The 14,441-nt window shown below is 38.8% G+C and overlaps 1 protein-coding gene across 1 annotated transcript in view; it reads right to left on the bottom strand.

The window, feature by feature from the left end:
• The window catches only part of LOC126273344 (rho-associated protein kinase 1), a 210,822-nt gene that overhangs the window by 13,356 nt on the left and 183,025 nt on the right, over positions 1 to 14,441 (bottom strand). Inside the window, exons 46-47 of the mRNA XM_049976891.1 lie at positions 14,187 to 14,400; positions 2,355 to 2,571 (exon numbers count right to left, since the gene is read on the bottom strand). Coding sequence (XP_049832848.1) covers positions 2,355 to 2,571; positions 14,187 to 14,400 — 431 coding nt within the window. The remainder of the gene's footprint in view (positions 1 to 2,354; positions 2,572 to 14,186; positions 14,401 to 14,441) is intronic.

Consider the following 14,441-nt stretch of genomic DNA (forward strand, 5'->3'; position numbering starts at 1 on the left):
TTACAATTAGGTAATATGAAAACAACTTTTGAAAACATCATTTTGATGGGGCATGACTATTGTTTCCATTACAATTTTATTTGATTTCTTATTGTTCTTTTACATATCGTAATACTGGAATTATAAATAAAATAAAAACTCAAATTATAAATCAAACTTCAGCAGTCTTAATATGACCACAATATCAGAGATTGTGGTAATTACAAAGACACAATTTACTTTTTCTTAAAGTAGGATGATATTTTACTTCTTTTCTGTTTAATGTCTTCTACAATTGTAGCCACTTTATTTGATTTTTGGCTTCTCTACTTCTAATCCTTTTAACTCCATCTAGCACACACTGGGCTAGAGTGATTTCTCCACAATGCCTATGTATAATTCCTTCTTCAAAGCACTTGGTGGCTTCTTCAAGTAGTTGATCAGCAGCTTTTCCTTATTTTTTCTGCAACAAAGTTTTTGTCAACTCATTCAAATCATCAGCTGTTTTAACCTTCAACCTTCCTGTTCTCTTTCCCAATGCTCGTTATGTCAGTCTCCTTCAACATATCTTCATGCTTAATTTTTTCTTCCATGTAGCTTTTATAGATTTGGTGTGCAATTCTGGCCAATAGTAGAAGTTTGTCAATAACAGAAAGCAAGTGTGCCTGATGGCTGTACAATTTCATGTCAGATAAAATATTCAATATTGAATTTTAACCACACCATTCACTCATCTTTACCTTATCATTTGTTATTATCTGACCAGAAAGAGAACATCCTCTTTCTGCCAAAGCAATACCATGAGACAAACAAAGTATTACTTTTACAAGTTTTATCACAGTCGGATATATTAAAAATGTTTGAAGCAATCCTTGAATTAAAAACACAGGACCAGTATTTATCAACTGTCTGGGCAGCTTCAGAGGAGTTTCCACTCATCCAATAGTACAGATTCATCCACATCCAAAGGTAAAGCATTACTTAAAGTTACATGTTTGGCCCTCAGAGGAAATACTTCTAAACTCTCTAACCTTCAGGCAAAGTTTATTAAACAACACACTGCAGCAGTGAGAAGCTGCATTCAGTTTGAGACTTCCTGACAAGTACTTGCCACTTTCAACAAAATAGCATTTCAGGGCTGTATGAAAAGAGGCAGCGTCTCTCTCAATAAGGAACTCACTGGATGCAATATCATTCAAAGACAGAAAGTTTTCTTCCCGACAGAGAATTTTCCAGACTCGTAAACCCTACTCTTCAACTTCATTAGAAGTTCACTTACATGTTCATACAAAAAGTGGATGAAATGTCCTTCTGTTTGAAAGAACTGCAAGTAGGATATATCTTATCAATACAATTTTCATTATGGATATGGGCTGATGAAAATAACAGTTTATAAATGCTGAAAGATCCCAGCTCTCAAGCATTTGCACACAGCGTGACAACTCTTGAAAAACATTACATTTTTAAATCTGCAGTATCCTACGTTGTCTATGGGCTACACCCTTTTGAGAGAAATCATCTAGCATTTGCCTGAATCAAATAAGAAAAACCTACATCTGGATGGTCAGATAGGAATTTAAAACTCACTCCTCTGCAGCTCCTGTCCACTGACTAGACCAACTGAAGTGTGGTGGTGGGGCTGGGTACTTTCTTTGCTGATTATGTTACTCTGGATTTCTCCATTGACAGTGAAGGATTATGTTTCCTGCCATGGAGACCTCATTTTATTTGAGCATGTAGTCATCAATTGTTATCCTAGCCAGAAAGTCATAGCTGGTTCCCATGTTATTCTTTTAAGTGACTGTGGCATGTCATTACCCTCCAAACCTTGCGCCATGTAGAAGGTTCCTAGGCATCCACCAGGTACAGCCTTTTTCAAAGTGCACACTGTATTAAATGAAATCTCCCTGCAAATACTGAATCATTCACTCATACGTGCACAATGCCTTTCGAATATGATGATGCAGACCCACTTAACAGTCATCGAATATAACAAAAAAAATTAACTAGTCTTTTGGTTTTGTAGTTTCCACACCTCCATTTTCACAATCTAAATTAATTTTTGTTAGTGTAGTGGAAATGTGACCTCTACCTTATGACCAGATGAGAGGCAAAGCAGATTTTGGCAAGTCAGAAAGTTAATTAGTAAATCCATCAAAAATGTCTCTAAAATGAAGACAAAATACATCTAGAACATAAATAAATATTATATTGTAACAATAAAAGGCATTCTAAAGCTGTAAAATTAATATTTGCACACTTGCTACATAAAACAGCCACACAAAAATTGTTATAAAATGTAATTTATTATTTTAATTTCTTGCAAGTTTCACTCTCTATGTTGTGTATGTACTTAATGCTTGTAGATTAATCACCTTGGTGAAATTTTGGCTCCATCAATTCCACTATTGGCCTTGTATCCACATTTTTGTATTTTCTTCCCAAGTCGTTGAATCCAAAGTTTCTGGTCTTCCACATTGGAAGCCAGTATTAACAGTTCTTTGGCAGAATTTGGATCATAATGTAGTTTACACGGTGCAATGGCATCCTCCTTTTTCTCGAGATGCTCTTTGTGAACCTTAATGTGACAGCCTGTAACAAGTAAGAAGAGTGTTTTAATAAAACAAAAATGGATACACACTTAGTAGTCTTACATAACACACAAATTACATGTGTAATGCCATCCACATTTAGACTACCCAGTGCACCTTAATTTTCTAAACGTATCACATAATTCACTCATCTTCCGAATTTAAATTGCATACAATTTTTCTGTTGAATTACTATCAGTTGCTACTGCCCACTGATGATTAACATGTTTTCCTTATCTTTGTTCTTCAAAATTACTTCAATCTAATCTGTCATGCAACTGAAGTAGTTTTTGAAGGTTTATGCTGCTATAAAATTGAAAGTGGCTAAAAAGGCAGTAAACAAGAAGATAAAATAAATGAGTACAAGTTCAATATACATTAATTTTAGAATACTGGAAAGTCTGGGTGTAATTGAAACAATGTCAGGAGTAAAGATAACTACTCAGTATATGGACAAGGTGCTGAGCAATGGACATTTTCTTTAAGGGGGTATTACACGACAACCCACTGAATGGTATTGGTCTAGTGCAACAGCCATCTAGCAATAGAACGGGTGAAACTTCCACCATTTACAGACTTAAGACTTACATATGTTTTCCATATATCTATCATTCACATAGTAGCTAGTTACTTGGCTGTTATAACCAAATACTGTCAAAAATTAAAGTACAATAAATTTTCATTAAAATGGTCTATTGCACTTGTTGAGAAATTCATGGATGGAGTACAAGGAGTTGGCCACCAAAAATTCTTTTAAATTATGTTTAAATTGTGCCTTGTCTCAAACTTAACTCTGAATGGTTGTTGGTAACTTATTGAAAAAATGCGTTGCTGAATACTGGACTCCTTTCTGGGCAAGAGTAAATGATTTTAAATATTTATGTATATTGTTCTTATTCCTAATACTGATACTGTGTACTAAGCAGTAGACTGGAAAGAGATGTATTATTTACAACAAACTTCATTAAGGAATAAATATACTGAGAAGCTGTGGTTAGTACACCAAATTCTTTGAATAAGTTTCAACATGATGTTCTTGGATTTACACTACACTTTACTCTTATTATATGCTTCTGTACTCTAAAAATGTTTTCTTGGTTTGTGGAGTTACTCCAAAATATGATACAAATGAGGCAGAATGCTTTATGTGATCCCACAGGGCCTCAGACTAGAGAAAATATAATAAGCCAGAGCTCAGAATTGTAAGTTTGAAAAGGTTAGTCGACATTATTAAAATTGAGTAAGATCAAAGATGATCATTATTAGAAAGTGACTGTTTCAAAATTAATTAATTTCTGAAATGACGAATAGGATGCTTAATAAGAGGTACAAATTAATGAGTGAAAAAATTATTTGTTATCTGAATGGAAATGAGTGAAGAAAATACGCAATTGAGAGTGGAATTTAAGAAAATAACTAAATTAGAACCAAATAAATTCTGCAAACAAGAGAAAAGTTTAAACAACTGTGAGACTAAGCAGATACATCAGAGAATAATTTATAGTTTCTTGCTTCCCAAATTCTTTCAGTCTATAGGAATAAATGGTCTACAAATTTTTCTTATTGCAAATAATGGCATGCCACCACAGCTATGAAAGTACGACACTACAACACACATTATTTTTTTGATTGGCAGCTGAAGAACAATGTAATACGTAAAAACTGTCAAATACTTCCACTGGCAGAATCATCATGGACTTACTTTCCAGATTAATACTAAAAATGTGTGTGAAGAATTTCAAGTCATGGAAAGCAATGTTACAATACAGTATCGAGACTTTACAAAAAAGTGGAAAAATTAGATGATTGAAATCAGAGTTGCCTCTCTACAGGATGATTTTTACATAGTTTTATTTATATTTTACATAGTTTTATTTATATTTTTCCCCAACAGTCTTTTTTGGGGCAGAAACTGAACGTAGAAGCCTCTAATGTATAAAACCACAAGGAAGAAAGTTTTATGTCACACTATTTTTTAAGATATTGCATTTTTTCTTTAATGAGTGGCATTTCCCTTTGTACCTGTTAATAATTTTAACTCCTTGAATGTAAGAAGATTAATTTCCTCAGAAGTTCTCTTCTTATGTACTGTCTTTTCCTTTTGTTGTCTTTTAATGAGAAAGAGCATTTTTCTATGCATGTATAAATTGTTTCATTATTTCAAGATCTGCTATTCCTCCAAAGAAATAACAGCATTGAAAATTTGCTGTTGAGCAATCAATCTGACGTGATCATGTGTATGTACCTCCAATATAAGCTGATCTAGCCGACATTAGAAACAGTGTTATTGCAACAGTTACTCCCGAACATTGATCAAGGATTCAGAACAACTCACGTAGCGACTCAATGTGTGATTGGTGTTCACACTGAACAATTTTAAGAAAAACTGTTTTTGTCTCTCTTTCTTTCATTTGTTGTATTATTTACGATTTTAATGTGAATGTAATATGTGCTATGTGCTACAAAGCCTTAAAACTCATATATTCATCTTGAAACACCCTGTAGACCGCTCAGCTACATTTACATTTTCCAGCCATCTCACTGAACAAAATTTATATGGGTATATACTAGAACCTGTAGAGTTAATATAATCAACTCTCCTTGCTGGCACATCCTTAAATAAATAATGCAATGCTCATAAAAACTCTACTATATTCCAATCTGTGTTTTTAAAGCCTGCTTTAAAGGCATTAGGTGGTGTTTGTAATCCGCATGTACCAATGTTTAAATGCATTGTACTCTGGGATCGTTTTAACTCACTTGTTAACTCTTGCAATATCTTCAAAATTGACATTTGGGCCATCCATTAATAACTGTGTAACTTACTTTATGTTTTGTTTACCCAAACCACTTTTTAGCCCACTTAAAAGGCTTGGGTTGTTATGTGTCCCACAAAAACAAATGTTAAGTATCTCACAGAGACCTTGTTTTTCTTAGCATTCCAAAATCTGAGAACCAAGTACATCTGTTGCTTCTGAGCAAGTGTATTTAAACTCTCATCATAGCACGCAATAATACAGGCACTTTTTTTCACTAAAATATGGAGTAAGACCATGGACAATTGTGCATGCAACTTTGGTATGCTCCGGAAGCAGTTCTGGTGCAGATTTACTGCCAGGAAACATCACTGTGAAAAGAGAAAAAATATCTGCTATGTTGCGCAAAGACTTATGCTGAGTACCAGCATTCAGGCACCATACAATTTCAATTTTTGTTGCTTGATTAGTCTAACAGGTTCCACATGCTATCTGTGGCTAACAATGTCTCTCAACCAGATGCAGTCATTTGCCCTGTTTCAGAGGGAACCTCTCAGCCTGCAAGACATTCTACAGACACAGAGGGTGGGATTATTGGTAGTTGGGAGCTCCAATGTCAGGCATGTTATGGGGCCCCTGGTGGCATGGCTACCAAGGAGGGGAAGAAAGCCAGTATGCACTATGTGTGTGCATACCGGGTGGTGTCATTCCAAACATGGAATGGGTTCTTTTGCGCGTCATGAAGAGCACAAGGGACAGCCAACTGCAGTTGGTGGCTCATGTTGGCATCAATAATGTGTGTCACTTTGGATCAGCAGAGATTATCCATGGCTTCCAGAGGCTATCAGAAGTGGTAAAGGCTGCCAGTCGTGCTTGCAAGATGATAGGAGAGCTCACCATTTGTAGCATAGTCGACAGGACTGATTGCGAACCTCTGATACAGAGCCAAGTGAATGGTATGAATCAGAGGCTCAAACAGTTCTGCGACCATGTGGGGTGCAGATTCCTCAATCAACACCTTTGGGTGATGGGGTTTCAGTGTCCGCTAAACAGTTCAGGAGTTTCTTACAAGAGGAACCTGTTATACAGGTGGTGGGCTGCATGCCATGGACTGGCCAGTTTTTTAGGTTAGAGGGTCTTCAGGAAACACAAAAAAGACTTCAGTTTCGTAAGGTCCATGTCGAACACAGAAAGAACGTAGATTTAGGAACCACTGGTATAACAGTTCTAAATTGTTGTAGCTGTGTTGGGAAAGTACCAGAGCTCCAAGCACTTCTGCTCCAATCGTTATAAGCACTGAAAACTGACTAAAGCCAGAGATAAATTCAGCTGAAATGTTGTCAGAAAGGACAGTGGTGGTGTGTCTGTTGCTGTTAGAAGCAATTTATCTTGTAGTGAAACTGAAGTAGTTAGTTCCTGTGAGTTAGTATGGGTAGAGGTCACTTTGGCAACTGGAATAAAATAATAACTGGATCCTTTCACCAACCTCCCAACTCAAATGATACAATTGCTTGAAGGTTCAAACAAAACTTGAGTAAAATTTCAAACCTGTACCTGTCTCATACAATTATAGTTGGTGGTAACTTCAATTTATCCTCAATAAGTTGAAGAAAATCCATCTTTAAATCCAGAAGTGCGCATAAACACTTTCTCTGAAAATTATTTAGTGCAATTAGTTCAAGAGCCCACTTTAACAGTAGACAGTTGTGAGAACACGCTTTACCTCTTAGCAACTATAATGCTGAGCTAATAATGACCATCAAAACTGACACAGGGATTAGTGAACACAGGGCTGTCGTAGCAAGACTGAATACCAAACTCTCCACAAATAAACGAACGGCATGTCTATTCAAAAAAGCAGATAAGAACTCATTTGCTGCCTTCCTGAAAGACAGTCTCCACTACCAAATTAACAATGTAATTGTAGACCAGGTGTGACTTGAAATCAAAGGAATACTATCAACACCAATAGAGAGATTTATACCAAATAAATTAATAAAAGACAGAGCTGACCCCTACGATACACGAAACAGGTCAGAACATTATTGCAGAAACAACAAAAAAGGCTTGCCAAATTTAAACAAATGCAAAAACCAAAGAATGTTGATCTTTAACAAAAGCTTGAAATTTAGTGCAGACTTCACTGCGAGATGCTTATAACAGTTTCCACACAAAACTCTGTCTCGATATCTGGCAAAAAGCCCAAAGAGATTTTGGTCGTACAGAAAGTATGCCAGCTGCAAGACATGATCAATGCCTTCTCCATCTATGTAACAGCAATGGAAATACTATTGATGACAGTGCTGCTAAAGCAGATATACCAAACACAGCCTTCCAAAGTTCCTTCATCTACATCAACATCTACATCTATACTCCGCAAGCCACCCAACGGTGTGTGGGTACTTTACGTACCACTGTTATTACCTCCCTTTCCTGTTACAGTCGCGTATGATTCGCAGGAAGAATGATTGCCGGAAAGCTTCTGTGCGCGCTCGAATATCTTTAATTTTACATTCTTGATCTCCTCGGGAGGTATAAGTAGGGGGGAAGCAATATATTCGATACCTAATCCAGAAACGCATCCTCTCAAAACCTGGACAGCAAGCCACACCGCGTTGCAGAGCGCCTCTATTGCAGAATCTGCCACTTGAGTTTGCTAAACATCTCCATAACATTATCATGCTTACCAAATAACCCTGTGATGAAATGCGCCGCTCTTCTTTAGATCATCTCTACCTCCTCCGTCAACCCGACCTGGCCCGGATCCCACACTGATGAACAATACTCAAGTATAGGTCGAACGAGTGTTTTGTAAGCCACCTCCCTTGTCGATGGACTACATTTTCTAAGGACTCTCCCAATGAATCCCAACCTGGCACCCGCCTTACCAACAATTAATTTTATATGATCATTCCACTTCAAACGATCTGTACGCACACTCTCAGATATTTTACAGAAGTAACTGCTACCACTGTTTGTTCCTCTAAAACATAATCATACAATAAAGGATCCTTCTTTCTATGTATTCGGAATACATTACATTTGTCCATGTTAAAGGTAAGTTGCCACTCCCTGCACCAAGTGCCTATCCGCTGCAGATCTTCCTGCATTTTGCTGCAATTTTCTAATGATGCAACTTCCCTGTATACCACAGCATCATCCGCGAAAAGTCACATGGAACTTCCAACACTATCTACTAGGTCATTTACATATATTGTGAAAAGCAAAATATATATATTGTGAAATGCAATGGTCCCATAACACTCCCCTGTGGCACGCCAGAGGTTACTTTAACTTCTGTAGACGTCTCTCCATTGAGAACAACATGCTGTGTTCTGTTTGCTAAAAACTCTTCAATCCAGCCACACAGCAGGTCTGAAATTCCGTAGGCTCTTACTTTGTTTGTCAGGTGACAGTGCGGGACTGTATCGAACGCCTTCCGGAAGTCAAGGAAAATGGCATTTGCCTGGAAGACTGTCTCTAATATTTTCTGGGTCTCATGAACAAATAAAGCGAGTTGGGTCTCACACGATTGCTGTTTCCGGAATCCATGTTGATTCCTACAAGTAGATTCTGGGTTTCCAGAAATGACATGATACGCGAGCAAAAAACATGTTCTAAAATTCTACGACAGATCGATGTCAGAAATACAGGCCTATAGTTTTGCGCATCTGCTAGACGAACCTTCTTGAAATCTGGGACTATCTGTGCTCTTTTGCCATCATTTGGAACCTTCCGTTCCTCTAGAGACTTGGGGTACATGGATGTTAGAAGGGGTAAGTTCTTTCGCGTACTCTGTGTAGAATCGAATTGGTATCCCGTCAGGTCCAGTGGACTTTCCTCTGTTGAGTGATTTCAGTTGCTTTTCTATTCCTTGGACACTTATTTCAAAGTCAGCCATTTTTTCGTTTGTGCGAGAAGGAACTGCAGTTCGTTCTTCCTCTGTGAAACGGCTTTGGAAAAAGGTGTTTAGTATTTCAGCTTTACGTGTGTCATCCTGTTTCAATGCCATCATCATCCCAGAGTGTCTGGATATGCTTTTTCGATCCACTTACTGATTTAACATAAGACCAGAACTTCCTAGGATTTTCTGTCAAGTCAGTACATAGAATTTTACTTTCGAATTCACTGAACGTTTCATGCATAGCCCCCTTACGCTAACTTTGACATTGTTTTGCTTCTGTTTGTCTGAGAGGTTTTGGCTGCGTTTAAACTTGCAGTGAAGCTCTCTTTGCTTTCTCAGTAGTTTCCCAACCACGGTGGGTTTTTCCCGTCCCTCCCAGTTTTCACTTGGCAAGTACCTGTCTAAAACGCATTTTACGATTGCCTTGAACTTTTTCCAGAAACACTCAACATTGTCAGTCTGGAACAGAAATTTTCGTTTTGATCTGTTTGGTAGTCTGAAATCTGTCTCCTATTACACTGATAAACAGATAAACCTTCCTCCCTTTTTTTATAATCCTATTTACTTCCACATTCAGGGATGCTGCAACGGCTTTATGATCACTGATTCCCTGTTCTGAGATAACAGAGTCGAAAAGTTCGGGTCTGTTTGTTATCATTAGGTCCAAGATGTTGTCTCCACGAGTCGGTTCTCTGTTTAATTGCTCGAGGGCATTTTCAGATAGTGCACTCAGTACAATGTCACTCGATGCTCTGTTCCTACCACCCGTCCTAAACATCTGAGTGTCCCAGCCTCTATCTGGCAAATTGAAATCTCCACCTAAGACTATAACATGCTGAGGAAATTTACGTGAAATGTATTCCAGATTTTCTCTCAGTTGTTCTGCCACTAATGCTGCTGAGTTGAGAGGTCGGTAAAAGGAGCCAATTATTAATCTAGCTCAGTTGTTGAGTATAACCTCTACCCATAATAATTCACAGGAACTATCCATTTCTATTTCACTACAGGATAAACTACTACTAACAGCAACAAACACGCCACCACCGGTTGCATGCAATCTATCCTTTCTAAACACCGTTTGAGCCTTTGTAAAAATTTCGGCAGAATTTATCTCTGGCTTCAGCCACCTTTCCGTACCTATAACGATTTCAGCTTCAGTGCTTTCTATCAGCACTTGAAGTTCCAGTCCTTTACCAATGCAGCTTCGACAGTTTACAATTACAATACCGGCTACTACTTGGTTCCCGCATGTCCTGACTTTGCCCCGCACTCTTTGAAGCTGTTGCCCTTTCTGTACTTGCCCAAGGCCATCTAACCTAAAAAAAACGCCCAGTCCACGCCACACAATCCCTGCTACCCGTGTAGCCGCCTTTTGGGTGTAGTGGACTCCTGACCTATCCAGCAGAACCCGAAACCCCACCACGAGTCAAGGAAACTACAACCCACACGATCACAGAACCGTCTCAGCCTCTGATTCAGACCCTCCACTCGGCTCTGTACCAAAGGTCTGCAGTTAATCCTGTTGACAATGCTGCAGATGGTGAGCTCTGCTTTCATCCCGCTAGCGAGTCTGGCAGTCTTCACCAAATCAGATAGCCACCGGCAGCCAGAGAGAATTTCCTCCTATCCATAGCAACACACATCATTGGTGCCAACATGAGCGACCACCTGCAGATGGGTGCACCCTGTACCCTTCATGGCATCCAGAAGAACCCTTTCCACATCTGGAATGACTCCGCCCGGTATGCACATGGAGTGCACATTGGTTTTCTTCCCCTCTCTTGCAGCCATGTCCCTAACGGGCCTCATTACGCGCCTGACGTTGGAGCTCCCAACTACCAGTCAGCCCACCCTCTGCAACCATCCGGATCTTGCAGACTGAGGGGGCAACCTCTGGAACAGGACAAGCAGCCATGTCCGGCCGAAGATCAGTATTAGCCGGAGACAGAGACTGAAACTGGTTCGTCAGACAAACTGGAGAGGCCTTCCGTTCAGCCCTCCAGAATGTCTTTCACCCCCTGCCACACCTCGAGATGGCCTCCCAGTCTACCAGGGGTGAGGGGTCAGCCTCAATGTGGGCAGTATCCCGGGCAGCGACAGCCGAAGTCCGATTGGGGGGGGGGGGGGGGGGGGTGTCGGATGAGCTGGCCATCCCCAACAAACCCCCCTCCGGACCCCACAGTGATGCCCATTGGCAACAGCCTCAAGGTGTGTGACCGAAGCCAACACTGCTTGAGGCTGGGAGCAGTCCCTATCCATGCTAAATACTGTTGTGCAAAGAACGGCTGAACTAATTTACAGAGAGCACAAACAAATCAACACAAAGTTTAAATGGTTATTAAAATACAAAATTGCCTAGTAAATGCAGTAATGCTGCTACTTGCGCACTGCTGACACATTGCTCGGCGACAGGAGACTACGCAATTTTACACTATTCAATTACTAAAATTCGATGCTATAACTCTCAAATGCTATAATACGCAAGAAATTTGTGAATTAAGCAATGGAAGTACCCAAAAACATGCAAAGAAATTAAGAATTAAACTACGTAACAAATAAGTGAGCTAAGAGTATACGACTTGCTGCTGGCAGCTGCTTATCCGACAGCGGCAGGGAGCATCAAAGAACACAAAGTATTATCAGAGTATTCTGATGCAATAGCTCCATACTTATCAATCATATACAAAAGTTGCACAGGTCGCACCTGTATTCATAAACGCAATACGTGTAATCCACTAAATTACAGGCCTATGTCATGAAGCCTATGTCATGAATGCCAATATGCAGCAGGATTTTGGAAAATATATTGCGTTTGAACACTATGAATTACCTCTAAAAGAATAGTCTGTAAAACACAACTAGCTCTTTACTCACACAAAGTGTTGAGTGATATTGACAAGGGATTTCGACTTGATTCCATATTTCTAAATTTCCAAAATACTTCTGACACTGTACCTCACAGGTGGCTTATTATCAAATTGTGTCTTATGTAATAGCATCTCAGTTAAGTGATTAGATTCATTATTTGCTGTCAGAGATGTTTAAGTTCACAGTAACTGATGGAAAATTATTGAGTAAAACAGAAACGATTTCTGGAGTTCCCCAAAGCAGCGTTATAGGCCCTATGCTGACATAATCTATATAAATAATTTAGTAAACCATCTGAGCAGTTGTCTTGCATTGTTTGCAAATGATGTTGTCATTTATCACCCAGTCAAGTCATCAGAAGACCAAAGCTAATTGCAAAACAATTTACATAAGATATCTGTATGGTAGCTGTAGGAAATTTGGCCATTGACCCTAAATAATGAAAAATATGAGGTCACCCACACGAGTGCAGAAGGAATCTATTAAACTTCGGGTGCAGGATAAATCAATCAAATATAAAGGCCATAAATTCAACTAAATACCTAGGAATTACAATGATGGACAACTTAAGTTGGAAAGGACGCACAGAAAATGTTGTGGGGAAGGTGAACCAAAGGCTGTGTTTTATTGGTAGAACACTTAGAAGGCGCAACAGATCTAATAAAGAGACCACCAACACTGCCCGTGTCCATCCTCATTTGGAGTACTGCGGCACTGTGCGATATCTTTACCAGATAGCATTAATGGGGTACATGAAGAAAGTTCAAGTAAAGGCACCACATTTTGTACTATCAAGAAACAAGAGAGAGAGTCACAGACATGATGCAAGTTTTGTGGTGGAAATCATTAAACCAAAGATGTTTTTTGCTACAGTGGGATCTTCTCACAAAATCAGAATCACCAACTTTCTCCTCCAAAAACATACTTTGTTGGTGCAACCTCTATAGGGAGAAATGATCATCAAAATAAAATAAGAGAAATCAGAGCTCACACAGAGAGATACAAGAGGTCATTTTCTCCGTGCACTGTCTGAAGAGTGGAATAATAGAGAATTAATGTGAAGGTGGTTCAATGAACCCTCTGCCACACACTGACATGTAATTTGCAGAGTACGCATGTAGATACAAATGTAAATGCAGATAACCACCTTCACATTAATTCTCTACTATTCCACTCTTCAGACAGTGCACGGAGAAAATGACCTCTTGTATCTCTCTGTGTGAGCTCTGATTTCTCTTATTTTATTTTGATGATCATTTCTCCCTATAGAGGTTGGCACCAACAAAATATGTTTTTGGAGGGGAAAGTTGGTGATTCTGATTTTGTGAGAAGATCCCACTGTAGCAAAAAACATCTTTGGTTTAATGATTTCCACCACAAAACTTGCATCATGTCTGTGACTCTCTCTCTTGTTTCTTGATAGTACAAAATGTGGTGCCTTTACTTAATTATAAAAATGGTAAGATTACTCTCAGGTATACAAACACTAAAAACACTGAACTAGTGTACTGTGCATTAATAAAAGTAATACTACAACCTCATAACACAAGCACAAATAAATATTACTGCCACATATTAACTGTAAAATAGACTGAAATCCAGAACTTACTTTTCAACATATGCTGAAAAGAAAATGCTGAAACAAAATAATGAAGCACAGCTTTTATGTCACCTGGTACAAAAAGCTAACAGATGCCTGCTGCATTGTGGGACAAATACTTTGCACCACATGACATCACCTGGCTGCAAGGTTCACATGTACAGAATATTTTTTCACACCTCGGCAAAACCTGTCTTAATGAGCCATGTAATGTGAACTCTGTTTTTAACACTCACCACTAGTAGCGCAGTTCCAACATTTTAGCATGTTTTAAGTGAGATCTGTATGATATTACAAAAATGCATTGTTTTTAAAGCTATGAACTAAAATTCCAGAAAAATGAGAGAAGTTCCTGACTGTTACACGATTTTCCCAGAACTTAACAATTCCCTGATAATTTCCGGTTGCCAGGTTGAGTGGCTACACAGAAATATGAAATACTCCATGTATAGAATAATTAACAATTTTATCAAAAAATGAGAACTTACGTCTGCATTCCAAGGCAGCTGGTGGTCGAAACATGTGCCACAGTGGCTTCTGACAGACTTCGCAATTTGTTGGCATGTGGAACGAGATCTGGATAAACTCATGACCTTTGAGAGAATAGGTCCCCGGCTTATCATCCCTCAATGTAGAGAGCTCCAACTGATTCGTACCACTCTCATCTGGTCTTCTAGCTTCCCCTTCCCCAGCGTAAAGTAGCTTTGGGGAAAACACAGCCAAAATTTAAATGAAAAAATTAT

Source organism: Schistocerca gregaria, chromosome 5, assembly GCF_023897955.1.
Source record: "Schistocerca gregaria isolate iqSchGreg1 chromosome 5, iqSchGreg1.2, whole genome shotgun sequence".
NCBI classification, from domain to species: Eukaryota; Metazoa; Arthropoda; class Insecta; order Orthoptera; family Acrididae; genus Schistocerca; species Schistocerca gregaria.